The sequence below is a fragment of the Hemiscyllium ocellatum genome, chromosome 24 (genome assembly GCF_020745735.1).
Source record: "Hemiscyllium ocellatum isolate sHemOce1 chromosome 24, sHemOce1.pat.X.cur, whole genome shotgun sequence".
Taxonomy (NCBI): Eukaryota; Metazoa; Chordata; class Chondrichthyes; order Orectolobiformes; family Hemiscylliidae; genus Hemiscyllium; species Hemiscyllium ocellatum.
The window spans coordinates 44,366,579-44,392,262 of record NC_083424.1 but is presented as its reverse complement, the minus strand read 5'-3'; the positions used below and the strand labels follow the sequence as shown (position 1 = coordinate 44,392,262).

Below are 25,684 nucleotides of genomic sequence, written 5' to 3'. Positions count from 1 at the left end.
GGTATTGAATTGGATGATCAGCCATGATCACCTTCAATAGGGAAGCAGCCTCAAAGACCCGAAAGGCCTACTCCTGCTCTCTATGTTTCTGTATGGGCTTTGCCGAGAGCAGAGACCAGTTTAACAATGGATGGTTAAACAACTCAATTTTTACACATTTTGTATTTCGCGCCGACTGCATTTCTTGGGGGAAATCAGGATCTGCCTGTACCTCATGTGCTGGCACAGTGCACTGTTGGTCAGCCTGCTCTTAAAGAGAGTCTGATGGTGAGAATATTGGCAGTGAGGCTTTCTGTTTTAAGGTACATATTGTGCTTCTGTGATTAAGGAGAGCAAGAGCTCAGGTACTACATACACACTGTTTATTTAAATTGAAGTGTCAGTCAGCTAAAGACAGCAGCCGATAATAAAAATGGCATAAGAAAACCCATTAGCACTGCAATAAAAAAGATATGAGACTAGAGTAATGTATTTAGTCTTTTATCAATCAAAACTGAAGCCACATTTTGAATGTTAGATCAGACTCAATGAGATTCTGCTGCAGCCTGTGTCATTATGCCCTGAATGTTTCAGTTGAAATGGCCATGAAATTAACAGTGTGCACAGTCAATATGTTGTGAAGTTTACAGCAACTTCGCTTACACAGTTAGACTAGGAAGCAAGAGGTTGCTGTCAAAGAACAAAGAAGGAATAGGCCCTTCGGCCCTCCAAGCCTGCGCCAGTCCAGATCCTCTATCTAAACCTGTCACCTATTTTCTAAGGATCTGTATCCTTCTGCTCCCTGCCCATTCAGGTATCTGTCTAGCTATATCTTAAATGACACTATCATGCCTGCCTCTACCACCTCTGCCAGCAACGCGTTCCAGGGACCCATCACCTTCTGCATAATTTCCATGCATATTTCCCTTAAACTTTTCCCCTCTCACCTTGAACTCGTGACCCCTAGTAATTGAGTTCCCTCACTCTGGGAAAAAGCTCCTTGCTATCCACCCTGTCTATGCTTATCATGATTTTGTAGACCTCAATCAGATCCCCCCTCAATCTCCAGACTTAGAGTCATCTGCAAACTTGCTAATCACACAGCACGGATCACTGTGGAACACCACTGGTCACTGTTCACCATTTTGAGATACTCCCTTCCACTACTACTCTCTGTCTCCAGTTGCCCAGCTGGTTCTCTATCCATCTAGCGAGTACACCCTGGACCCTATGCAACTTCACCTTTTCCAACAGCCTATCATGGAGAACCATATCAAATGCCTTACTGAAGTCCATGTATATAACATCAACAGCCCTTCCCTCATCAATCAACTTTGTCCCTTCCTCAAAGAATTCTATTATGTGACCTTCCCCGCACAAAACCATGCTGCCTATCACTGATAAGTCCATTTTCTTCCAAATGTAGATAGATCCTATCCCTCAGTATCTTCTCCAGCAGCTTCCCTACCACTGATGTCAGGTTCACCGGTCTGTAATTGCCTGAATGATCCCTGCTACCTTTCTTAAACAAGGGGACAACTTTAGCAATTCTCCAGTCCTCTGGGACCTCACCCATGTTCAAGGATGCTGTAAAATATCTGTTAAAACTCCAGCTATTTCCTCTCTTGTTTCCGTCAATAAGCTGGGATAGATCCCATTTGGACCTGGGGACTTGTCCACCTTGATGCTTTTTAGAATACCCAACACTTTCTCCCTCCTTATGCCGACTTACCCTAGAATAATCAAACATCTATCCGTCATGTCCCTCTCCTCAGTGAATACTGATGTAAAGTACTCATTAAAATTCTCACCCATTTTCTCTGACTCCACAGATAACTTTCCTCCTTTGCCCTTGAGTGGGCCAACTTTTTCTCGAGTTACACTCTTGCTCCTTATATATGAGTAAAAGGCCTTGAGATTTTCCTTAATCGTGTTTGCTAAAGACATTTCATGACCCCTTTTAGCCCTCTTAATTCCTCGTTCATTGATTGACCGTACCTCTTACTGTTGACACACATGCATTTGGAAATCTTGGAAGTTGCTTAACTTGACATGAGCATACATTATTTATACAATTGTTTTCACTATAAAGAGTCTTAAAATACTTTGTTGAATGAAGAGTAACTGGACTCTTGGCAGTGTACCAGGTCATGTTTACTGTCAAACAATTTCCCTGTTATATTGATGGAATATCATATAGAGGTTTAAAAAAAATCCATTGGTTTATAAAGTAACAAAATTGATAGTTTATGATATTTCAGTTTCTATAGTACTTCCATGAGTATAACCCAATTTTTATTTCTTGCACTATAAAATGATTAACACCTAAACTGTAGTGTGTTTGACTTCCTGAACTCCTGATGTGAGAACTCTTCAGTCTGGTTGGCTGTTTAGTCTTTTTGTTGACTCCACTCTTGATGGGTGTCAGAGATCCCTTATTGCTGACGCCAGAAATAAAGTACCAGTGGGAAAGGTGCAGACCAATGATTGTGAGATATTTCAAGGCAGCTTTTCTTGGGGTCGGCTTTGAACACTATCACTTTGCCAGTGAATACAAAATCTGCACCCTGTGTTTTAATTCTTGAAGTCGTGCGACGATCTAGTGAGCTATGGTCCATTCATGTGGTGAAACAAGCTCTGAAGATGGACAAAATTGAGAAAAGGACAATTGCATTTGAAAGTTAGGACTCCAATTTATTTCAGAGAAGGACTCTGAACTACACACAATCCTCTTGACTTTGAGAGGTATTGCTTTATTACTTCCCACTCTTGCACATACTAACACACTCGCGGTATCCCAGTGTAAATAATGTGTTACAAATGCGAGGTTTTATAAGATTGACACATTTTGCGACTGGGTCATTAAGTCAGGATGAAACAAGGGATAAAGGTACTCCTATGATGTGCTGTAAATTCTATGATCTGTGGAACCCAGTTTCCCAAAGAGCAGCAAAGATGGGGATATTGAATAATTTTAAGGCTGAGGTGGATAGATTTTTGATTGCCAAGCAAACCAAAGGAAAAGTGGAATTGAGACTGCAAACAGATCACTCGTGATCTTATGGAATGGTGCAGAGATAAGAGGAATGATGGGCTTATAGTAGTCACTTCAGTTCTGTCATATAATCCCAAGGAGTAAGAAAGCTCATTATATCTCTTGCCATCCCCGCACCTCTCCCAGTCCATCTTTCAGCCTCCCTAAATGAATGATCAGGTACTGGGTAGCCATGGATCCATATCCAAGGAGAGTGTTTGAAAGTGGAGAAAGAAGGGAAAGATATTGCACCATAACCCAACAAATGGGTAGATGTAGGAACAAGAATATGTTTTCAGCATCACATTTCACCAACATGTGGCAGTCACAGGACCTTAGGTGAAAGACTGTGCAGAAAGTGACATTGAAAACTTAACCTACACTTGGAAAATAAGGCAGGGCAGGTTACTGAGGTCTGGATTAGAGTGGTGCTGGAAAAGCACAGCAGTTCAGGCAGCATCTGAGGAGCAGGAAAATCGATGTTTCGGGCAAAAGCCTTTCATCAGAAATATGAAGAGCTTTTGCCTGAAACGTCGATTTTACTGCTTCTTGGATGCTGCCCGATCTGCTGTGCTTTTCCAGCACCACTCTGATCTAGACTCTGGTTTCCAGCATCTGCAGTCATTGTTTTTACCCAGATAACTGAAGTGTCAGTGGGGGAGCACTTTGGGGCCAGCTATCAAATTCTTTTAGTTTTAAAATAGTGACGGAAAAGGATAGACCAGATCTAAAAGTTGAAGTTCTAAATTAAAGAAAAGCCAATTTTGACGTATTGGGAAGAACTTTCAAAAGCTGGTTCGGGGCAGATGTTCGCAGGTAAAGGGATGGCTGGAAAATGGGAAGCCTTCAGAAATGAGACAGTATATTCCTGTTAGGGTGAAAGGAAAGGCTGGTAGATATAGGGAATACTGGATGACTAAAGAAATTGAGGTTAAATGAGTATTTTGAGCATCGGTGTTTACTGTGGAAAAGGAAAGCAAGATATAGATGGTGACATCTTGAAAAATGTCCATATGACAGAGGAGGAAGTGTAGGATGTCTTGAAACACATAAAGATGGATAAATCCCCAGGACCTGATCAGGTGTACACTAGAGCTCTATGGGAAGCTAGGGAAGTGATCGCTAGGCCTCTTGTTGAGATATTTGTATCATCGATAGTCACAGGTGAGGTGCCGGAAGACTGGAGGTTGGCTAACGTGGTGCCACTGTTTAAGAAAGGTGGTAAGGATAAGCCAGGGAACTATAGACCGGTATGTACATGCATTTGGAAAGGCAAGGGCTGATTAGGGATAGTCAACAAAGGCTTTGTGTGTGGGAAATCATGTCTCACAAACTTGATTGAGTTTTTTGAAGAAGTAACAAAGAGAATTGAAGAGGGCAGAACCGTAGGGTGATCTATATGGACTTCAACAATGTTCCCCATGGGAGACTGGTGAGCAAGGTTAGATCTCATGGAATACAGGGAGAACTAGCCATTTGGATACAGAACTGGCTCAATGGTAGAAGACAGAGGGTGGTGGTAGAGGGTTGTTTTTCAGACTGGAGGCCTGTGACCAGTGGAGTGCCACAAGGATCAGTACTGGGTCCACTACTTTTTATCATTTATATAAATGATTTGGATGTGAGCATAAGAGGTATCATTAGTAAATTTGCAGATGACACCAAAATTGGAGGTGTTGTGGACAGCAAAGAAGATTACAATGGGATCTTGACCAGATGGGTCAAAGGGCTGAGGAATGGCAGATGGAGTTTAATTTAGATAAATGCGAGGTGCTGCATTTTGGGAAAGCAAATCTTAGCAGGACTTATACACTTAATGATCCTAGGGAGTGTTGCTGAACAAAGACACCTTGGAGTGCAGGTTCATAGCTCCTTTAAAGTAGAGTCACAGGTAGAGAGGATAGTGAAGATGGCGTTTGGTATGCTTTCTTTTATTTGTCAGAGTATTGAGTATAGGAGTTGGGAGGTCATGTTGCGGCTGTACAGGACATTGGTTAGGCCACTGTTGGAATATTGTGTGCAATTCTGGTCTCCTTCCTATCAGAAAGATGTTGTGAAACTTGAAAGGGTTCAGAAAAGATTTACAAGGATGTTGCCAGTGTTGGAGGATTTGAGCTATAGGGAGAGGTTGAGTAGGCTGGGACTGTGTTCCCTGGAGCATCAGAGGCTGAGGGGTGAATTAGAATTAGAATTAGAATTCCTACAGTGTGGAAACAGGATCTTCGGCCCAACAAGACCTCACCGACCCTGCGAAGAATAGCCCACCCAGACCCATTCCTCTACATTTAATTCCTGACTAATGCACCCAACCTACACATCCCTGAACACTGTGGACAATTTAGCATGGCCAATTCACCTGACCTGCACATCTTTGGATTGTGGGAAGAAATCAGATCACCCAGAAGAAACCCACGCAGACACGTGGAGAATGTGCAAACTCCACACAGACAGTTGCCCGAGGCTGGAATCGAACACTGTGAGACAACAGTGCTAACCATTCGATATGGAAAAGATAAACAGACAAAGTCTCTTCCCTGGGGTTGGGGACTCCAGAAGTAGAGGGCATAGGTTTAGGGTGAGAGGGGAAAGACATAAAAGAAACCTAAGGGGCAACCTTTTCACACAGAGGATGTGTGGAATGGGCTACCAGAGGAAGTGGTGGAGGTTGGTACAGTTACAACATTTAAGAGTCATCTGGATGGGTATATGAATAGGAAGGGTTTGGAGGGACATGGACCAGGTCCTGGCAGGTGGGACTAGATTGGTTGGGATATCTGTTCAACATGGACGAGTTGGACTGAAGGGTCTGCTTCCATGCTGTACATCTCTGTGACTCTATGACCATTGAAGCAGGTACACACTTACTACATTTAAAAGACACTTGGACAGCTACATAGAGAGGCAAGGTTTCGAGGGATTATGGGCCAAATGCAGACAAATGGGAAATGTAGTTTAGGAAACCTGGCCAGCACAGGTGAGTTGGGCTCAAGGGCCTGTTTCTGGGCTGTATGACTCCATGACTATATGTACAATATGAAATACCTCACATACAATATATTTTCAAGTGATCGACCAGCTGTGATCAATGTGCAACGATGAATTTCTAGGTATGTACCCAGTAACCATGTACAACAAAATAGTAACACATTCATTACTGGAAGTAACTGAAACTCAGAATATTTCTTTGACCTGCGGGTAGATTATTTCAAAAGCAGAGGTGCTGTGACATTCTGGGCATGTATTGTAGAGCTACCAACTGGGGACATGCCACAGTCGGTGATGCCATCTCTTGAATGAGCTGGTCAACCAAAGTTCTGTTTGCTAACTTGGCTGGATGTATATGATCACTGGAAATTTTTTTTGGCGTAGTTTCCCCGTGCTCTGACCAATCTGTATTCACAAATCAACAGCATTGTAAAGGGACAGTATGACCATTTATCACATTGCTATTTGTGGGATCCAGCTGTGCATTTAAACACTAGAGCAGCGACCACACATCCAAATGGCTGCCTTGGGGCATCTGCATGTTCCCAATTCCATCTCTCTGAAATGGAGTGGCAGAAATGGTAATTGGGAAGGACGCATGCAACTCCCCAGCTTAAATATTGGGATTGCCTGCATTAAGTTGTCTTCAACAAGGGGTGAGGATTGTTTATACGGAACAACTGACAGATATTTACATCCTAGGAGTTTTGAAGGTCTGCCCTGTTCACCCACTCTGTTTAAAATGTCAGTAATGCTCAGTGAGTACTGTGGATGTCTTGTTTACTACAAGGTTGCCTTTGTTGTATGTAACAGAGCAAATTCACTAGGAGAATCCTGATCTATAAGACATTGCAATGGCATTGTTCACCCAGTATAAACTGTGTTCTACACCTACTACACTTTGTTACTGTACTATATCAGGGACAGATACTGCATTGCTTCTATAGTTTTGCTTATGGTAAGGGGAAGGAAGCTGGATTCCCAGCACCAAAACATTCTGATCAGCTTTACCTTTTAATATCAAAGGGACGGTTCGGTCCTGAGTATGTGTGGGTAATGGGCATTTTGCAAGTGCCAACAGATTTTGGAATTGCATAATCTATCCCCCTTTAATTCAAAACCACATTTCAAATAATTCACACATTTAGCACTAAATCCTCATCTTGCATGTTATTTGTGATAGTCAGTCACTTGCTGATTGGTGCAATTCTGAATCATTGAAGAAAAGGGGAGATAGTGACTTCACCTGGTGCTCCCAATGCACGTCTGAAAAGCTAGCCCTGGTGCTGGAGGTAATTCTCTCAACCTGGGGGGGGGGGGTGTCAGGCATGTGTTGCAGTTTTGAATTCCTCTCAAGGCTGAAGGCTGGCTCGGAATATAGAACAGGAGCCAGTCATAGCGGGCAGGGGGTGGGTGTGAGGTTTGCCTGGGGAGGGGGAATGGCAGGGGCGAGTAGAGCCCAGGCAGAGGGTGCTGGAAAGTTTCACATTGAATTAGTAAACAGCACAGGTCGCCTCGCATCAAGTACTGCATCGTCACTGACGCCCAGTTAGATCTTGGAAAGGTCGCTGGTATGGCTTTAAGTACCTCTTATAATCACAGGAAGAGGGGAAGAGGAGGTCCAGTTTCTAAATCTCACTTCAAACTCCCATCTTCGTCACCACAATAATTCATGAGTCTGCCTTTTCCTGAGGCAGTCAACCCTGATCTGAATCCACATCCCAACAGCGAGCCCACTGTGGACTGGATGGCACGGTTCCTGGGAAGGAAATGTATTTGATCAGACTGTGTTTGTTTGTATAAAGCATCCAGCGTTGTGTAAACCACCTGTGAGTAAACATGGGCAACTGTGTTAAGTCACCGCTTCGAAATCTCTCTGAAAAGGTAGTGTACAATTTGAAGCAATTTCCTTCGTTTTGTTTTACTTTTTTTTGGGAAAAAAAATACGGAGCAAGTGGCGAAAGGTTTCTCCTAATGCACACAAGACAAATATTAGCATGCATGTTGGAAACCAGTCTATTGAGCTGAGAGAGACTGCCCTCGGATTTAAGATAACTATCTGGAGTTGGAATATTGGAGTGTACGCGTTTTCTGCAACATACATGTATTTTTTTTTAAAAATCGTGACTGGGTCCGAGAAAGTATTGCTTTATAGAATAACTCATCGGTTCTGTGCAATGCATGTGCCGAGTTTCTATCCATGTTCCTGCAAATAGATACATTTTGAAGATTAAACGTTGCGGCGTTTTAAATATAGGACCTGCATTGCATGCACTAGTTCAAATAAAAATGCATTGAGGATGGAAGGGAATTGCAAGTTGGGAAGTTTTTAAGTAGAATTTAACTCGAAGTTTAAATTTTAAAAAGCATGCGAGTTTTTAAAAGGAAAATTTAAGTGAATATCTCCGCCGGCTGGGCTCTAATCTGTTTTGTGTGTGCTGGCGACTGGGGTAAAAGATTCGACAGGAAGACAGAAACAGCTACAAAGTAGTCAGGACGTGCGAGGATGCCGTGGGAGCGGCTGCAGCGTCCTCTGGAGGGAGTGAGAACCAGGAGCCTTTGGTCCTTCATGCTCACAGCCGCGCACTCCTGCACAATCTCCTGGGGCCAGCCTGCATCTTCCTCAGGAAGGGACTGGCAGAGAGGCAGGCTGTAAGTAAGTCTTTGACTGCAAACTGTGTGCGCGTCCACCGGGAGGTGTGTCTCCCCACCACCTCATTCCGTCCCCCCGCCGCCCTCCCTGTCATTCCCTCTCCCCTCCTCTTCATCAGCAGTCTGGGACTGTGTCTGTCGATGGTGGTTATACTGTATTTGTAGGTGGAACTCACACCTTTCACCCCATGTTTGTAAGTGAGACAGTTGTACACCAACTCTATATAAATAAAAGCAGAAACACTGACATGATTCAAGTTCTCTCTTTTGTATTACAGATTTAGCTTAAAGTCTCCTTCTGTTTAATTCGCCTTCATTCTCATCTGTCCCGGTTGATTTGTTGTAAACAACCTGTACTTGTTTTAAATGCACTATTTCCAATTTAAGGAGACTTGTTAACCAAAACTATAATTTTAAGCAAATGTTCGAAAAGAAAATTAAGCAACATATGATTGTCATTAACAAGTCAGACTGAAATAACATTCTCAGTATGTTGAATCTGAACCTCAGCAAAAATGCAATACCATTTCAGTGCCATAACTGCTGGCTTTGCAACGGCACCTCCCCCCGCCCCACAGACACACACTCACACACTGTGTCAACAGGCAATTGTATCCCTCTCAAAGTTCCTGTTTGTTCAACTAGCCAACCTTCCAATCTGCTATCTCATTGAGGTGCAGCTCCCAGCTCAGAGCACTCACAGGGAGCTTTAATTTACTAATACTGGCTCAGGCTTAATCTTCACTGATCCTTTGAGAACTTTAGCCCTTCTCTAAATCTTCTGCATCTTTAAAAGTAAATCCAGGTTCATTTTGTTGAGGGAGGTAAAGATTCCTTAGTGTGACGATATTATGGCTTTAAGAGGTGTATTTTGTCCTCATTTTTTTAATACATGAAGAGGTAGAGACAGAGGCAGAGTATTGTGTTCAAAGCCAATAAAGTGAACAGTTTGTGAACAATAAAGTTTAAACAATAGAAGCAGCCTGAGTGGGTGAGGCCAAACTCTCAAAACCAGGATTTTTAGTTTGAGCTTTCAGCAATCGCTGGGGTCTTAAAGCTGGATGTAGAATATTTTATTTCCCTCTCTTGGGATTCTCTTCCTGCTGCTAGAATTGCTATGAGACAATCTATTTTACTGAATTTGCCTTTGCCAAGGGTGTGTTTAGGGGATGTTACTATATTGGGACAGTTAACTAGCAGTAGTTAATATATGTAATTTTGTTAAACATTTCAACTGGAGTTAAGCCATTCTTTTATTTCTTTGTATTTTAACTGTTGTGTAAAATTAAAATGTGTTTTGCTTAAAGTCAAGTAGTTTAACTAATGGAGTGGCATTTGAAATGTACACCTTACACTTATCTTTAAAATGAAAAAAAGTTAGAGTCAAGGCTATCTTTTTTAATAATATATTTTTATTAAGAAAAAATAGATTTTTAAATATTACAACAAATACAAAACAATGCAATTCAAAATAGTACAAAACTAAACCCAAATAATAAAAATATTCCCCAACCCACCCTCCTATATGAATGTATAAACATATATAGAGAAGTATAAAATTTTTTAAAAACCTAAACTAGCTATTTAACCAAATAAATAAATACTGAACAACAAACAAATAAATAGCAATAACTCAGCTCAGCCAAACAAAACACTCATACATTCACAGTTCCTCTTCCCTGGATATTGGACTCACGAAACACAATCGTTATGGCTATATAAAAGCCCTTGTTAGTGTGGCAGATAAATCTGTGTCCAGGTATTTCAACAAGGGTTGCCATGTTTTGTAAAAATTCTCAGTTTTGTGGTGTACCATATTTGTGAGAAAATCCAGGGGAATATGCTCCATAACAATCTTCCGCCAACCCGACAGGCCTGGGGGGTTTTTCTGATATCCAACCTAGCAAGATATTCTTCCTTGCACAGAACATAAGAATATTGAAGAGTTTTTTCTTATGCAAGTCTACAGGAAATACAATGGGTAGGCCCAAAAGGAGCAAAATAGGTCCTTCTCCACCCCTACACCTAAAATCCTCTCCAATGCACCCACCACACCGCTCCAATATGTTTGAAGCCTGTCACAAGACCAAAGCCAATGGGTAAAAGTACCTGTGCTGACCTTACACTTGGGACATGCTGAAGATACCCCTGGTTTAAATTTTGACAAATGGTCTGGGGCTAAGTGGACCCTGTAGAGAATCTTCAACTGTAAAGCATGGGTCCTATTGCAAATTGATATGTTCCTTGCATTCTCCCAAACATCCTCCCATGCCTCTGAAGAAACTTCAACACCCAGCTCTCTTTCCCACATCTTGCAGAGTCGATCAGACTCATCTGAGGTGGCACCCCCCAATTGGTGATATAAAGTACTGACAGAGAGTATACTCTTAGCCCTTAGTATCCCTCTTTCTATGTCAGATTTATAGGGATCAGTCAAAAGTGTGGTTTTTTTTGAATAAAATCTCTAACTTGAAAAAAACAAAAGATGACTCTATTAGGTAACTCGTACTTCCATACTAACTGATCGAAGGACATCATTACATTTCCCTCAAATAAATCACCCATGCAAGATATATCCCTAGCTGCCCAACGTTTAAATCCTGAATCTATCATACCCAGTTGAAAACCCAGCATACCCACTAAAGGCGTAAACAATATTACCTTCCCTCTGCCGAATTGCGCTCCATGCTTTAATAGTATTGATGACTATTGGGTTATGGCAATATTCCCTAACTGTCCTCACCTAGTCCAAAAACAGCAAACTGGTAAGGGGGCACCTTGCCTGGGAGGCTTCGATATCTAGCCATATTGAAAGAGGATCCCCACAAACCCAATCACTCACGTAGGTCAAAAACGAGCTTAATTGTCTGGAAGGTCTACTCCCCCCAATCTGTGAGGCAACTGCGGTTTGGCGAATTTAATGAGGGGCCGTTTACGGTGCCAGATAAAGGAGCTGAACCAACTGTTCAGTCTCCTGAGTGTGTGTTTATTAAAAATCAGGGGGAGCATCCGTACAGGGTATAGCAAACAAGGGAGAATATTCATCTTAATTAGCACTATCCGACCAAACCATGAGACTGGAAGTGCCTCCCATCTTTGGAGATCTTGTTTAATTTTTTCAAATAATTAAGTAAAATTGGCTTTGAACAGCCAATCCAGAACTGGGGTAATGAATATGCCCAAATACACAAAACCCCCCTGTGACCACCTAAATGGGAATCTATAGTCACTCTCAAGGGCCAACTCTTTAGTAAGACCACCCATAGGCATAGCCTCTGATTTAGCAAAATTCATCTTATACCTTGAAAAAGCGCCAAACGCGTGAATGCATTGTATCAGGCAAGGCACTGAGACTGCTGGATTTGTCAAGAAAATTAGAACATCATCTGCAAACAGCGAGATCTTATGTAATTTTGACCCCACTTCTGGAGCTGATAAATTGAGATCCCCAAGAATGGCCTCTGCCAACGGTTCAATCACCAACGTAAAAAGTAATGGTGAAAGGGGACAGCCCTGCCGGCTGCCCCGAGAAATATTAAAATTGCTTGATCGTATCCCATTGGTAATGACCGCAGCGAGAGGTACACTGTAGAGAACCTTTACCCATCTTATGAAAACTTCACCCAGACCAAACCGGTCTAGAGTATAGAAAAGGTACGGCCACTCAACTTGGTCAAATGCCTTTTCTGCATCTAAGAAATCACCAATCCCTGTACTGACTGCTGTTGGAATGCTTGAATTACAATAAGCAGCCTCCTAACATTATTGGAGGATCTGCGACCCTTTATGAAGCCCGTCTGATCCTCTTTAATCATAGAGGGTAACACAGTCTCCAGCCTTAATGCAAGAGCCTTAGAGAGGATCTTAAAGTCCACATTTAAGAGCAAGATGGGCCTGTATGAAGCACAGTCTTCCGGATCCTTCCCTTTTTTAAGGATAAGTGAAATATTGGCCTCTCTCAGAGATGGTGGGAGACAAACATGACTGTATGAATCATTAAACATATTCAGCATCGGGCCTGACAGTATACTTATAAATTCCTGATAGAATTCACTGGGAAGTCCATCAGGACCGGGCGCTTTTCCACTCTGAAGCTGCCTCACAGCTTCCTGCATTTCTTGCTCTGATAATGGGGCATTGAGAAAGGACTGTTGTTCAGGAGTCACACCCGGGAGCTTCCGATCTCTAAAAAAGGATTCCATTTTGGCCTGCCCCTCCTCACAATTCTCAGACTGATATAACTTAGAGTAGAATCTCTGGGACGCCACATTAATCTTTTTAGAATCACATGTTAGGTTCCCAGACCCTTCCCTAATTGCTGTAATGGTTTGTGGGGCACTTCTCTTTCTGGCAAGGTATGCTAAGTATTTGCCTGGCTTGTCACCATGCTCATATAACTTATGCTTTGCAAAAGCCAGCTCTTTCTTTGCCGTCTGCGTGAACAGGGAATTTAGTGCAGACCGCAGTGCTGTAATCCTCTGTAATTTGACCAACGATGGTCTGTCAAAATAGCCCTTCTCGGCTGCCTTCAACCGTGCTTCAAGGAGATGTTGCTGCTCACTCTTCTGCCGCTTCCTACTGGTGGAATATGAAATAACTAACCCCCGGCATAAGCTTTGGAAGTTTCCTAGAGAAGAGATGAGCTATCAACTGAGCCTATGTTGATTTCTAGGAATACTCGAAATTCCCTAGAGAAATACTCCACAAACTTACTGTCCATGAGAATAAAGGGGTCCGTTCGCCAGTACCATGAATCCACTGTAACATCCTTAATCTTAACCATGAGGTACACTGGAGCATGATCAGAGATGGCAATATTACCTAGCGTACAGGATGCCACCAGATTCAGGGTTGCCGCAGGGGTCAGAAAAAAATCAAAAATCAATCATCGTGTGACATCTATGCGGATTGGAGAAAAACATGAAATCCCTACCTGTAGGGTGGAGACACCTCCAGACGTCCACCAGCCCTAATTCCCCACACAAACCCAATAACTATTTAGTTTGTGCAGAGAGTATAGAGGAACCTTTAGGCAACCTGTCTACGTGGGGTCCATGAGGCAGTTAAAATCTCCCCCTATAATGATGTGCTGAGACTTGAGACTTATCAGTTTAAAAAAGCATCTACCAAGAATTTAAGAGGATGAGCTGGGGGGACAATAAACATTTAAAATGCCATATTCTCCCCCATTTATCAAGGCTTTAAGAATTACAAACCTCCTGTATGTATCTTTAACACATTCCAAAAATTTAAATGAGAGATTTTTCCTAACCAATATAGCCACTCCCCTACTTCTGATATTAAATGATGAAAAATAAACTCGGTCAAAGCCATTCTGCTGTAATTTCAGATGCTCCTTGTCATCCAAATGTGTCTCCTGTAACAAAGCAATATCCACCTTCTCATTTCTAAGACTCAAAAGCACCTTCTTCCTCTTAATTGGTGAGTGAAGTCCCTTGATATTCCAGGTACACCATTTAATCAAATCATTAGCCATAATCTTCTAAAATTACATTTAAATTCTAGAGAGGAGGAACCCGAACCACAAATTGCTGAGCCTTAGTGTCACATGGTCCACCAAATATAAAAACTACATAAACTAAAACCACTACATTTAACAAACATACAAAACTATTAAAAATAAAAACAACAAAAACCAGAAAACAAACCCCAATATAAAGCCCCAATAGTGCTGAGTAGGGGAACTCACCCCCTGCCCGGAGGGGCAACTACCCATCCCGAACTGCCCATAAATAGGTATCTAACCATCTCAACCACCTTCACTTCTCCCAGCTAGAGCCGCATCACAAGCACAAGCTAAAAAGAATAAACACCCCATAGAATATCAATATGAATAAAAAAATTCTTTTATTAAAAAAAGGGAATAAATACCCCACCCATCCTTTGATATGTCCTAGCTTAGAAATTTAAAATGTACATCTTAACCACCGCCAGACATAGTTTGAACCAAATTATTATCAATAGAGGAAAAAAAAGGGGAAAAACAAAGCTCCAACCATATTTCCTCCATTTCCTTTACAGAATGATAAACGCATACCCAAGCAATGATACTTATACATACTACAATTGTTTAAATTAGGTTAGTTTGTCCACAAAGTCTTTTGCCTTCTCCGATGTATCAAAGAGATGCATGGATCCATCTAAGGTGATCCGAAGCACTGCTGGATATCTCAGGGAGTTCTGAATCCCAAGCTCCTTCAGTCTTCTCTTGTCTACAGGGCTTGGATCTCTTCCTTGAATGACTGGCATCACATTCCACCACTGTGACCCTGTGCTCCACCTCATCCGTCCTCTTCTCCAGGTCTCCCGGCTGCTGCTCATGCTTCTGCAGCATGAGAGAGACTGGAGCCAGCTTCTCTTCAATCTGTTTCCCCACCATCTCGCAAGATTTTGAGAGCTGGTTCACCAGGTCCTGGAGAGTATTCTGCTCTGAGGCTGCTGCAGGCTGAGCTGCAGGCCCGGCCTCAGATGCTCCTCCTCCATTTTTAGGCATTTCTGGACAGCTGAAAACACAGGTAAGTCAATTTTTAAATGTTTCTTGGTGCTCCACAATCTTTCCAATGTCCCAAGAAATCCTGATGACCTGGGTTGGGCGGGTTAAAGGACCGTCCTGCTCCTGCTGCGCTGCGAAGCTCTGCAGAGTGACCTTCTCAGATCGCCGCCATCTTAGATCCCCCGAGGCTATCTTTTTAATACACTTTGAGACGTTTGGTCTCGTCCATAACATTAGAATCTGTGTGGCACAGGCAACTAGTAGTCAAGTGAGGGCTTCCTGTGTATTTCCATTAATTTTCCATTCACATTATAGATTTCACACAAATGGCAGTGTATTATAACATCTCAACGTTCAGGTTTTGTCATATGGATTGTTTCCTAAGATTGTTGTTGCACATGAGTAGCTTAATGAAGCTTCTCCCAGAGTAAAGTCTTTACCTTGTGGCATTCTTTAATGGAATGGTAACTGATCCTGAATTTAAAGAAATCTTGGTCAAACAAAGATACCAATTTGCCTGCGAATGTCTGTGTGTGTATGTTCATGTGAACATTTATTGAACCAATCTGGTTCACCATTTGCCAGTCACCGTGGTTTATGAGAATCTAGTCTGGACAAAATCATTTTGTTAACTTTCATCTGCATCACTTCTGAGGTTTGAATTCAGGGCTGAGTCAATTTTGGGGCCCTGTCAGTAAGTGGCATACAAGCCTTTTATAACACAAGCTATCTGCAATACTTGCATCTAAAGCTTACACATGCAGGAAACAGAACATTTCCTATTTTATTTTGACAAGAAAGTGAGGATGGGAGCTGAATGTCTCCGGGTCAGTGTTGACCCATTGAACAGAAGATTGTGTCTGTGTACCTTCTGAAGACTGGACTGACATCCATCTGGGCACATTTGTCAGAAGGAGGCAATGTTCTGACCTGCCTTCTCCTCCTCTCTAGCAGCCTGCCCCTTCCCAAACCTGCATTGTATCTAAAATATCCCCTTGGTCAGGGGTCAAGCAAATTGAAAAGAGGACTTTATTATTGAAACCAGGATGTGTTCAGCAGTTAGTACTTAAGCTGTCTAGGTAAGCTCTGGAATTCCATTCTCAATCGCTCTGTCCACCTACCTCATCTGCTTACAACAGCATAGAAAACCTTTACTGGTCTTGATAGACTAGATACAGGAAGGAAGACTGGAGTCCAAGATCTAGCAGTCAGATTAAGAGATTTAGGATGGAGATGAGGCTGAATCTTTGGAATTCTCTACCCCAGAAGGCTGTGGAAACTCTGTCATTGAATATTTACAAGAGAGATTGATGGATAGTAACAATCAAGGGGTAGTGCAGGAAAATAGCATTGAGATAAAAGATCAGCCATGATCTTCATGAGTAGTGCAGCAAGTTTGAGGGGCTGAATGGCCTACTGCTTTATTTCTTTAAAGTACTCTTTAAAACAGAACTCTTTGACCAAGCGTTTTGCTCAACCGTGCTAATAGCTAAGTACTTGGCTTGTTGCCACATTTTCTTTGACAAGCATCCCCTGAAGATGCCTTTGGGGTGTTTCACCACATTAAAGATGCTTTATCAGTGCAAGTTGGTGATGTCCTGAATCTGAAAACGGGGAATAACAGGTCAGCTGAAGTACTGCTCGGAGCATTCACCAGTCTCTCTGTTCTGCCTTCTGTCCGCCTGAGCTGTCTTGAGCTGTAATCTGCTTCCAGTGCAGCCTTAACTGATTCTCACACTGCCCTGTTGTACTGAGTTTGCTGTTTTATAATTTTTGTTTAACCCCATGCTGGGAGGTGTAACTGTTTGGCCACGAGGGAATTAAGACCTCAGTTGATCAAAATTTCTTTTTTCAAGAGCACATTTTCAGACTAAATGTTTAAGTCAACAATAGATGCAGATCGTTTTGTTGTCTGAGCACCACTGAGTCAGAGCAAGGATATAAGTGTACAGACTGTAATAGTATCTGATGTTGAGATGCTGGTGTTGGACTGGGGTGGACAAAGTTAAAAATCACACAACACCAGGTTTATAGAATTAAGGAGAATCCAAAGGGTTCTTACAAATACATTAAGGACAAAAGGGTAACTAGGGAGAGAATAGGGCCCCTCAAAGATCCGCAAGGCGGCCTTTGTGTGGAGCCGCATAAAATGGGGGAGATGCTAATGAGTATTTTGTATCAGTATTTACTGTGGTAAAGGATATGGAAGATATAGAATGTGGGAAAATAGATGGTGACACCTTGTAAGATGTCCATATTTCACAGGAGGAAGTGCTGGATGTCTTGAAATGCATAAAGGTGGATAAATCCCCAGCACCTGATCAGGTGTACCCTGGAACTCTGTGGGAAGCTAGAGAAGTGATTGCTGGGTCTCTTGCTGAGATATTTGTATCATCGATACTCACAGGTGAGGTGCCGGAAGACTGGAGGTTGGCTAACGTGGTTCCACTGTTTCAGAAGGGTAGTAAGGACAAGCCAGGGAACTATAGACCAGCGGGCCTGACGTCGGTGGTGGGCAAGTTGTTGGAGGGAATCCTGAGGGACGGGATGTACATGTATTTGGAAAGGCAAGGACTGATTAGGGATTGTCAGCATGGCTTTGTGCGTGGGAAATCATGTCTCACAAACTTGATTGAGTTTTTTGAACAAGTAACAAAGAGGATTGAAGAGGGCAGCACGGTAGATGTGATCTATATGGACTTCAGTAAGGCATTCGACAAGGTTCCCCTTGGGAGACTGGTTAGCAAGGTTAGATTTCATGGAATAACTTAGCAAGACTTATACACTTAATGGTAAGGTCCTAGAGACCTTTGTTGAACAAAGAGACCTTGGAGTGCAGGTTCATAGCTCCTTGAAAGTGGAGTCGCAGGTAGATAGGATAGTGAAGAAGGCGTTTGGTATGCTTTCATTTATTGGTCAAAGTATTGAGTACAGGAGTTGGGAGGTCATGTTGCGGCTGTACAGGACATTGGTTAGGCCACTGTTGAAATATTGCTTACAACTCTGGTCTCCTTCCTATCGGAAAGATGTTGTGAAACTTGAAAGGGTTCAGAAAAGATTTACAAGGATGTTGCCAAGGTTGGAGCATCTGAGCTGCAGGGAGAGGCTGAACAGGCTGGGGCTGTTTTCCTGGAGTGTTGGAGGCTGAGGGGTGATGTTATAGAGGTTTACAAAATTATGTGGGGCATGGATAGGATAAATAGGCAAAGTCTTTTCCCTGGTGTCGGGGAGTCCAGAACTAGAGGGCATAGGTTTAGGGTGAGAGGGGAAAGATATAAAAGAGACCTAAGGGGCAACTCTTTCACGCAGAGGGTAGTGTGTGTATGCAGTGAGCTGCCAGAGGATGTGGTGGAGGCTGGTACAATTGCAACATTTAAGCGGCACTTGGATGGGTATCTGAATAGGAAGGGTTTGGAGGATATGGGCTGGGTGGTGCTGGCAGCTGGGACTAGATTTGGTTGGGATATCTGGTCGGCATGGACGGGTTGGACTGAAGAGTCTGTTTCCATGCTGTACATCTCTATGACTCTATTTGGAAGCACGAGTTTTTGGAGCGCTGCTCCTTAATCAGTTAGCCGTGGGACATGATCATAAAGTTGCATGATACTGTGATCTTTTGCTTCATGTTTTGTCTTATGATGATGTCCCACAGCTACCTGATGAAGGAGCAGCACTCCAAAAGCTAGTGCTTCCAAATAAACCTGTTGGACTATAACCTAGTGTTGTGTGATTTTTAACTTTGTAATAATATATGCAGGGTTTGCAAAAGGATGCTGAACCTGATTGATTCAGAACATCCGTTCATAGAGTCATAGAGATGACCAGCATGAAAACAGACCCTTCAGTCCAACTAGTCCATGCCGACCAGTTGTCTAGTCTCATTTCCCAGCACTTGGCCCATATCCCTCTAAACCCTTCCTATTCATATACTCATCCAGATGTCTTTTAAATGTTGTAATTGTACCAGCCTCCACCACTTCCTCTGGCAGCTCATTCCATACATGCACCACCCTCTGTGTGGAAAAGATTGCCCCTTAGGTCCCTTTTACATCTTTTCCCTCTCACCTTAAACCTCTGCTTCTGGACTCCCAGCACAGCTCCTGGCCACTGTGGAATAGATTTATCAAATTAGTGCTTATGACACACAAGTCAGAGGCACTAGTCAAAATATCGGTGCAATGTTTGTTCGCAGCCTCCTCACTGCATTGTGCATTGATTTAGTTAATGTGGGAAGTCTACTCTTTGGATCTGAGCAAAGAATGAACAGCGCCTGTAGACCCGGGTTCAATTCCCGACTCAGGCGACTGACTGTGTGGAGTTTGCACGTTCTCCCTGTGTCTGCGTGGGTTTCCTCCGGGTGCTCCGGTTTCCTCCCACAGTCACAAAGATGTGCTGGTCAGGTGAATTGGCCAAGCTAAATTGCCCATGGTGTTAGGTAAGGGGTAAATGTAGGGGTATGGGTGGGTTGCGCTTCGGCGGGTCGGTGTGGACTTGTTGGGCCGAAGGGCCTGTTTCCACACTGTAAGTCTAATCTAGTCTAATCTAATATGATTCTATGACTCTTCACTGCACAGTTCTTTGAGTATAGGAATTGCAAAGTCATGTTGAGGTTGTCCAAGACATTGGTGAGCTGAAAATGTGTTGCTGGTTAAAGCACAGCAGGTTAGGCAGCATCCAAGGAATAGGATATTCGACGTTTCGGGCATAAGCCCTTCATCAGGAATCATCAGGTTTATAAAATCACCACAGATATACATAGGGTTAATGGTAGGTGTTTTTTTTCCATAGGGTTGAGGATTGCAATGCATATTTTTAAGGTGAGAGGAGAAAGATTTAAAAAAGACATGAGGGGCAAATATTTTACACAGATGGTTGTTCGCATGTAGAATTAACTTCTAGAGGAAGTGATGGATTTGGGACACGTAACTAAGTACATGAGTAGGAAAGGTTTGGAGGGATATGGGTCAGGAGCAGGCAGCTGGGACTGGTTTAGTTTGGGATTCTATTTAGCATGGACTGGTTGGACCGTGCAAAATGTCTGAGTGTATAAGTCAGAGCTGAAAGACTGCAGATGCTGTAAATCCGAGACAAAACTGGAAATTGCTGGAAAAGTTCAGTAAGTCTGGCAGCATCAGCGGAGAGAAATCAGTTAACATTTTGGGTTGAGTGACCTTTCCTGACTGGACCCAAAACGTTCTCTCTGATTTCTGTCCTCAGATGCTGCCAGACTGTATAAGTCAAGCTTGCAACCATAAACGCAAGAATCTGAAGCTCAGTTTGCAGTCCAAACAGCTACCACTGCTTTACTTGAAATATCTTTCAACCACTTTCTCTTCTAGGGAAGTTTGCTATCACCTCTGGGTTGGTATCACTGCACTGTCCATGGAGAGTGTTAATACACAATTGAACTTTGCCCCAGTTGTTATTGATACAGAGCATTTGAAATGCTGTGCTGTCTGCCCTGCACCTATTTCAATACAACAGTTAATGATCTTATATCTGTTAAATGTCAGAATTGTTTTAATCCAGTGGATGTTCAGGTAGGTATTGAATCAGTAGGAAGGGACTTGCTCAGGGAAGGTTAGCTACCATAGTGATGAAGGTGGGGCGTCAACTAATTTACTGGCAGTATGGACACCAGGATGAAACATATTTGAAGACAAACGAGGTACACTGACTACTGGACAGTCATTGTACAAAAGTGAAGAATAATTCAGAAATGGGAGCGCTTAGTTGGTTGGTAAATGTCAGGCAGTTCTCTCTGGATTTGAAGCTTAGATGAATTCATGCATCTTTTGGTACTTAAGGTGAAACAACACATGTTAAAATGATTTAACAGCAACAACAAAGACCTAGCATAAAGATGTAGACAATTGGTAGCTTAATATTCCTGGTTACAAGGCTCTTAGGAAAGGTAGGGAAGGCAAATAGGTTGGCCAGTTGCAGTATTGACTAAAAAAGCTATTGTAGCATTGCAGAGGGATTATATACTTTATAGAATTCCTACAGTATGGAAACAGGACCTTCAGCTCAACAAGTCCACACTGACCCTCCGAAGATTAATCCACCCAGATCCATTCCTGTTACTGTACATTTACCCCTGATTAATGCACCTGACCTACACATCCCTGAACACTACAGTCAATTTCCCATGGCCAATTCACCAAATCTGCACATCTTTTGATTATGGGAGGAAACCAATGCAGACACGGGGAGAATGTGCAAACTCCACAGACAGTTGCCTAAGAGTGGAATTGAACCTGGATCCCGGGCGCTGTGAGGCAGCAGTTCTGCCCAAAAGTTAATCGAGTCTATTTTAAAGTCATAAAGTCTACTTTGTTAGAATTAAGGAACAATAGAGGAGCTATTGATACTAAATTGATACAAAGGCAACGAAATAGAGGAAAGGTTCATATATGAACCCACAAATGTCACATCTGCTGAGCATCAGGGAAATGTAAACCGAGAGCTAAAATGAAAAGATGCAGCGCAAAACCTGATTATCCCTCAACAGGAAAGTCATTCTCTGGGTTATATCCCAGACTTTGGATATGAGTAAAAGGCATATTTGTGTTTTACCTTTTCAGGAACACACAAGGTCTGGGATTAAAACACCCTGTAGCCCTAGTCTCAATGTATAAGAGGATTGATGTACTAGTGTGGACTCAGGGGCTGTGAAGGTCACAGTTTGAGGACAACCATTAGACAATCCTGTGTTGCAGGTAAAGAAAAATGCTCACAAACTCAGAGTGCTGGAAATCAGAGCAGCCACAAAGTCACCATTGAAAAGAGAGCAGGACAGTAACCTGTCATGAACTTGCAGAGACAAGAATCTTGAAATCAGCTGCTTCACTGCCAGTGCCAGCATTATTAGTATCCAACTTAGTGGATGCAATGTTCCATTATCCACCCTTCACTGAACCCAGACTCATTCGTATGCCTTTTTAACTGTTATCTTTTTACTCAATTCACATTTTTACTCTGTGGTGTTTCATTATCTTTTCTCATGTTTTGTACTCAATAATGTGGAGGAGCCAGTGTTGGGCTGGGATGGACAAAGTTAAAAATCACACGCCAACAGGTTTATTTGGAAGTACAGACTTTCGGAGCGCTGCTCCTTCATCAGGTATTTAGTGGGGCAGGTTCACAGGACACAGTGTCTATAGAAAAAAATCAAACTGTCATACAACTGACGTGATGTATTGAACAAACCTAGATTGCTGGTGTCTTTAATCACTTAGAATGGGGGAGCAGGTTTACAGCGATCCAGGTTTGTTCAACACATCGTATCAGTTGTATGACATTTTGTTCTTTTACTATAGACTCTTGTGTCCTGTGATCCTGCCCCACTAGCTACCTGATAAAGGAACAGTACTCTGAAAGTTTCTACTTCCAAATAAACCTGTTTGACTATAACCTGGTGTAGTGTGATTTTTAACTTTGTACTCCATAAGCTCACCCTTTTTATTAACATTAAGAAGCCCTAGTTAATTTGGCTCCTTTAAAAATGTAAATACAGTTGGACTGGGAAAAAGTATCCTTAACGTAAAGGATCCTTTTGATATTAACCCAAGTTTTGAGATTTGTAGCTCAGGTTGAGGTTCCAGATGCTGGTTTGCTCACTGAGCTGGAAGGTTCATTTTCAGACATTTCGTCACCATGCTAGTTAACATCTTCAGTGAGTCTCCAGATGAAGTGTTGGTGGTGTATTTATGTGTTTGGGTTTCCTTGGGCTGGTGATGTCATTTCCTGTGGTGGTGCCATGTCCTATGATGATGTCATTTCCTTTTTTTCTCAGCGGGTGGTAAATGGGATCCAAGTTGACGTGTTTGTTGATAGAGTTCTGGTTGGGTCCAACCATAACTAGAGCTGTGAACATTAGGGGAAAAGGACTGGGGAATGGCTAATGTAACACCCACATTTAAGAAGAAAGGAAAGTAGAAGACAGGAAAATATATGCTGTTGATAAGATTTCAGAGTCCTTTTTTAAGAATGAGATTGCAGAGTACTTAGAAGTGCATTGTAAGGTAGGGCTAAGTCAACATGACCTTGAAAAAGGAAGGTCAAGCCTGAACACCTATTAGAATTTTTTGAGGAGGTAATGAGCAGGTTAGACAAAGGAGAGCCAGTTGATGTGACTTATTGGGTTTTCCAGAAGACAAAGTGTTGCACAGGAGGATGCTAAATAAGATAAGAGCTCATAGGGTTGGGGGAAAGGTACTAGCGTAGATGGAGGATTGGCTGACTGGCAGAAGCCAGAGAGTGGGGATAAGAGGGTCTTTTTGAGGATGGTAACTGGTGATGAGTCAGGTTCCACAGAGGACCGTGCATCCATGTGATATGTGAATGAACTGGATGAAGCAGCAATGCCCTCAGTTCCTACGTTTGCAGATGACACACAGGTGGAGGGGCAGGCAGTGTTGTGGAAGCAGGGAGTACGCAGAAGAAATTGGACAGGGTGGGAAAGTGGGCAGAGAAGTGGCTGATGCAATACAATGTGGAAATTGTGAGGTTATGCACTTTGCTTGGAAGAGTAAGAGGCACTGACTATTTTCTAAATGGGGAAAAGTTTCAGAAATCTGAAGTGTAAAGGGGCTTGGGAGTCCTAGTTCAGAATTCTGTTAAGGCTGAAATGGAAGTTCACTTGTAATGTGAAGGCAAATGCAATGTTAACATTCATTTCAAAAGGGCTAGAATGCAACAGCAAAGATGGACTGCTGAGGAAATGTAAGGCTCTGCTCAGACTGCATTTGGGGAATATTGTGAGCAGTTTTGGGCCTAGCATCTGAGGAAGGATGTGCTGATCTTGGAGGGGGTCCAGAGGAGGTTTGCAAGAATGATCCTGGGGATGAAAGGCTTATTATTTGAGGACCAGTTGAGTATTCTGAGTCTGACAGAGGTTGTGGATGTAGAGAAGATGTTTCCACAAGTCAGAGAGACTGAGATCCTTGGGCACAGCCTCAGTGAAGGGACAACCCTTTAGAACTGAGATGAGGAGGAATTTCTTCAGCCAGAGGGTGGTGAATCTGTGGAACTCATTGGCATGTTTATGATGAAGATGGATAGGGGATCAAGGATATTGGGGAGCAGGCAGGAGAATGGTGCTGAGAAACATATTAGCCATGTTTGAATGGCGGAACAGACTCGATGGGCAGAATGGCCTCATTCTGCTCCTGTGTCTTATGGTGACTGTGTCAGAATTGTACTCCTTTATGAAGGCTAGCCCACACTAGTGTACATATGGACTGTGAACTGCATCCTCTCTTTGTGAATACCCCGACTCTAAACAGCAAAGCCATTCTCTCGGCCACTCTTCTGATGGGTCAGTGAGGAAATTGGTAGCCTGGTGTGAAAGGCAAATGGTCTGAAGGGTTTCGGTGTCAGTGCTGTGCTGAGCAAGTTGGTCCCGGCTCAGATTGTTAGTGCTTTGATGGCCCTAAGTACCAAGAAACAGAAACCTGAATCCGGGCAAGGTGACAGGGATGGGGTGCTGAACTGATTGCTGAGGGGTGAACTGCATTGTAAAGTGGACCCTTTTGGAGGGAAGGTCATGCTCCACAGCCTGTTGACACTTGCTGTCAAGTGGTCACAGATAAAGAATAGCCATTGAGGTGAAGTTTTCCACTCTCCAAGTAATTTTCTCCTGCTATGTATCCCCAGGGGCATGGAGTGCAGCCTGAGGAAAAACACTGTGAAAGTTGTGTTAAAGAAACAAATGCAATGCAGAAACCTCAGGGCTATTCTGTTCTCTGGTAATTCATACAATGGATGTCAACTGGCTTTGTTCTTCGTGTTTATTAAGTCATCTTGACCTCTCTCTGTAATTTATTCCCTTCTGATCTCTTCTGGACATCAGTTATAGTATTTTGATTTTTATTGTCTGTCTGAACAAACCAATTCATCTAAACGTAACATAACCCAATAAATGTGGGTGCAGTGATATAGAATGTACTTTGTGAACACTGCACTAAATTACAGACAGAAAACAGAATTAACTCCAGTGATCTGTGACGGGAATGGTGCGGTTATAAAGACAGGAGGAAGGATTGTACAATCAAGGGCTTGCAGTCTTTGTCATTTTCATTGATTGATTTGTTTGCAGTTACTGCTAGCAGCTTTCAGCATTCTGCATGGTGTGTGCTCGTACAACGGTATGAAACCGTGCTGGGGACTGGACAATTTGACCCTCATTTGGTGCCATTTCAGTTCCCAGTCTTGACTTAGCAGACGACACTCTTAACATCTGAGTCGGAAGACCTGAGCGCATAGTCCAGGCTGACTCTCCAGTGCAGCATTGAGGGATGTGCTGCTGTGTCAGAGGTCTCACCTTCTGGCTGAGATGTTAAATTGAGCCATTTGCTCTCTCAGAAGGGCATCAGCAAACCTGATAAGGCACTGTAAAGAAACGCTCGTCCTGTTGGCTTGGCCTGGACTTACCCTTCAGGCAACATTGATCAAACACATTAGCTGGTCCTGAACCTCAACGCTTATTTTGGGAGCTTACTCTGCACCAATTGGCA

The 25,684-nt window shown here is 42.8% G+C and overlaps 1 protein-coding gene across 1 annotated transcript in view; it reads left to right on the top strand.

Annotated features, from left to right (window-relative positions):
• Window positions 1-7,837: 7,837 nt before the first annotated feature.
• The window catches only part of cabp1a (calcium binding protein 1a), a 49,311-nt gene continuing 31,464 nt past the window's right edge, over window positions 7,838-25,684 (top strand). The window contains exons 1-2 of the mRNA XM_060844043.1: window positions 7,838-7,882; window positions 8,456-8,650. Coding sequence (XP_060700026.1) covers window positions 7,838-7,882; window positions 8,456-8,650 — 240 coding nt within the window. The remainder of the gene's footprint in view (window positions 7,883-8,455; window positions 8,651-25,684) is intronic.